At 40.7% G+C, this 2318-nt stretch overlaps 1 protein-coding gene across 1 annotated transcript; it reads right to left on the bottom strand.

Annotated features, from left to right (window-relative positions):
• Positions 1-1267: 1267 nt before the first annotated feature.
• Positions 1268-2074, bottom strand: LOC102404138 (40S ribosomal protein S3-like). Its single transcript, XM_044940448.2, is given in 2 exon segments — positions 1268-1634; positions 1636-2074. Coding segments are annotated over 2 exon segments (732 nt in total). The 5' UTR covers positions 2044-2074; the 3' UTR covers positions 1268-1310.
• Positions 2075-2318: the final 244 nt, after the last annotated feature.

Raw genomic sequence — 2318 nt, 5'->3', positions numbered from 1 at the left:
AGTGTTTTGCCTATGTTCTCCTCTAGGAGTTTTATAGTTTCTGGTCTTACGTTGAGATCTTTAATCCATTTTGAGTTTATTTTTGTGTATGGTGTTAGAAAGTGTTCTAGTTTCATTCTTTTACAAGTGGTTGACCAGATTTCCCAGCACCACTTGTTAAAGAGATTGTCTTTAATCCATTGTACATTCTTGCCTCCTTTGTCAAAGATAAGGTGTCCATATGTGCGCGGATTTATCTCTGGGCTTTCTATTTTGTTCCATTGATCAATATTTCTGTCTTTGTGCCAGTACCATACTGTCTTGATAACTGTGGCTTTGTAGTAGAGCCTGAAGTCAGGTAGGTTGATTCCTCCAGTTCCATTCTTCTTTCTCAAGATAGCTTTGGCTATTCGAGGTTTTTTGTATTTCCATACAAATTGGGAAATTATTTGTTCTAGCTCTGTGAAGAATACCGTTGGTAGCTTGATAGGGATTGCATTGAATCTATAGATTGCTTTGGGTAGTATACTCATTTTCACTATATTGATTCTTCCAATCCATGAACATGGTATATTTCTCCATCTATTAGTGTTCTCTTTGATTTCTTTCACCAGTGTTTTATAGTTTTCTATATATAGGCCTTTAGTTTCTTTAGGTAGATATATTCCTAAGTATTTTATTCTTTCCGTTGCAATGGTGAATGGAATTGTTTCCTTAATTTCTCTTTCTGTTTTCTCATTATTAGTGTATAGGAATGCAAGGGATGTCTGGGTGTTGATTTTATATCCTGCAACTTTACTATAGTCATTGATTAGTTCTAGTAATTTTCTGGTGGAGTCTTTAGGGTTTTCTATGTAGAGGATCATGTCATCTGCAAATAGTGAGAGCTTTACTTCTTCTTTTCCAATTTGGATTCCTTTTATTTCTTTTTCTGCTCTGATTGCTGTGGCCAAAACTTCCAAAACTATGTTGAATAGTAATGGTGAAAGTGGGCACCCTTGTCTTGTTCTTGACTTTAGAGGAAATGCTTTCAATTTTTCACCATTGAGGATAATGTTTGCTGTGGGTTTGTTATATATAGCTTTTATTATGTTGAGGTATGTTCCTTCTATTCCTGCTTTCTGGAGAGTTTTTATCATAAATGGATGTTGAATTTTGTCAAAGGCTTTCTCTGCATCTATTGAGATAATCATATGGTTTTTATTTTTCAATTTGTTAATGTGGTGTATTACATTGATTGATTTGTGGATATTGAAGAATCCTTGCATCCCTGGGATAAAGCCCACTAAGAGCAACATTCAGATTCCAGATCCAGTGGCCAAGGAGACCTATTATGCTGTGGGTACCGGCTGGGGCATGGCAGGCGGCTCTGGCTTCCCACCCTTCTGTTCAGAGATGGGGGTGGTGGGCAGTATTTCATCTTTGGGTTCCACGATGCTCACGTGATCAGGCAGAGGCTTCTTAGGGCCAATCTTACCAGTTGGGTCCCAAGGCAGCATGATCTTTACCTTGATGCCCAGCACACCCTGTCTGAGCAGCACATGGCGCACGGCGGTGTCCACATAGTAGTTAACAGGGTCCCCACTGTGGATCATGAGGCCATCCACAAACTTCATGGATTTAGCCCTCTGTCCTCGAAGTTTCCCAGACACCACAGACCTCGCAGCCTTTGGCCCCATTCTCCATGATGAACCGCAGCACACCATAGCAGGCCCCCCGCACAACAAGGCCTCCTAGGAGTTTGTAACGCAGAGACTCTGCCTGGGTAATGGCACACAGTCCTCTTGTGGCTACCTTTTCAGCGTAAAGCTCTACACTGCCTTCAGGGAAGCCAAATCGCTTCTGAACCACAGCAGTCAATTCCCGGATCCGCCGGCCCTTCTCACCAAGTACATTCTGTGTCCTGGTGGCCAAGATAATGATTTCTGTCCTGGTTGGTGTAACTCGGACCTCAACTCCAGAGTACCCATCTTCAGCCAGCTCCCGAGTGAGAAACTCGTTCAGTTCAGCTTTGAAGATGCCATCAGCGACAAACTTCCTCTTTTTGGAAATTTGCACGGCCATCTTGCCGCCGCGAGCCGCAGAAAGGAAAGGGACATGTTGCATTTTAAATTTAATGAGCCAGTCCTTTCAAAGCTTCTACTTTCTCTAAACATATTTATTACAAACAATTTGTATATATATATACACATAATTTTTTGATTCTGAGTCTTCCTTACACAGTAAGAACTCAAAGTCCTATGTTTTAAATCAGAGGAAATAAAGTTCTTTACTAAGTAAGCATAAGTATAGAGAAGAGTAAAAACTTTGGCTAAATAGTTACGAGAATTTAAAGATGC

The sequence above is a fragment of the Bubalus bubalis genome, chromosome 3, assembly GCF_019923935.1.
Source record: "Bubalus bubalis isolate 160015118507 breed Murrah chromosome 3, NDDB_SH_1, whole genome shotgun sequence".
Taxonomy (NCBI): Eukaryota; Metazoa; Chordata; class Mammalia; order Artiodactyla; family Bovidae; genus Bubalus; species Bubalus bubalis.
The sequence above is the reverse complement of the archived record's forward strand: the minus strand, read 5'-3'. Positions and strand labels throughout refer to the sequence as shown.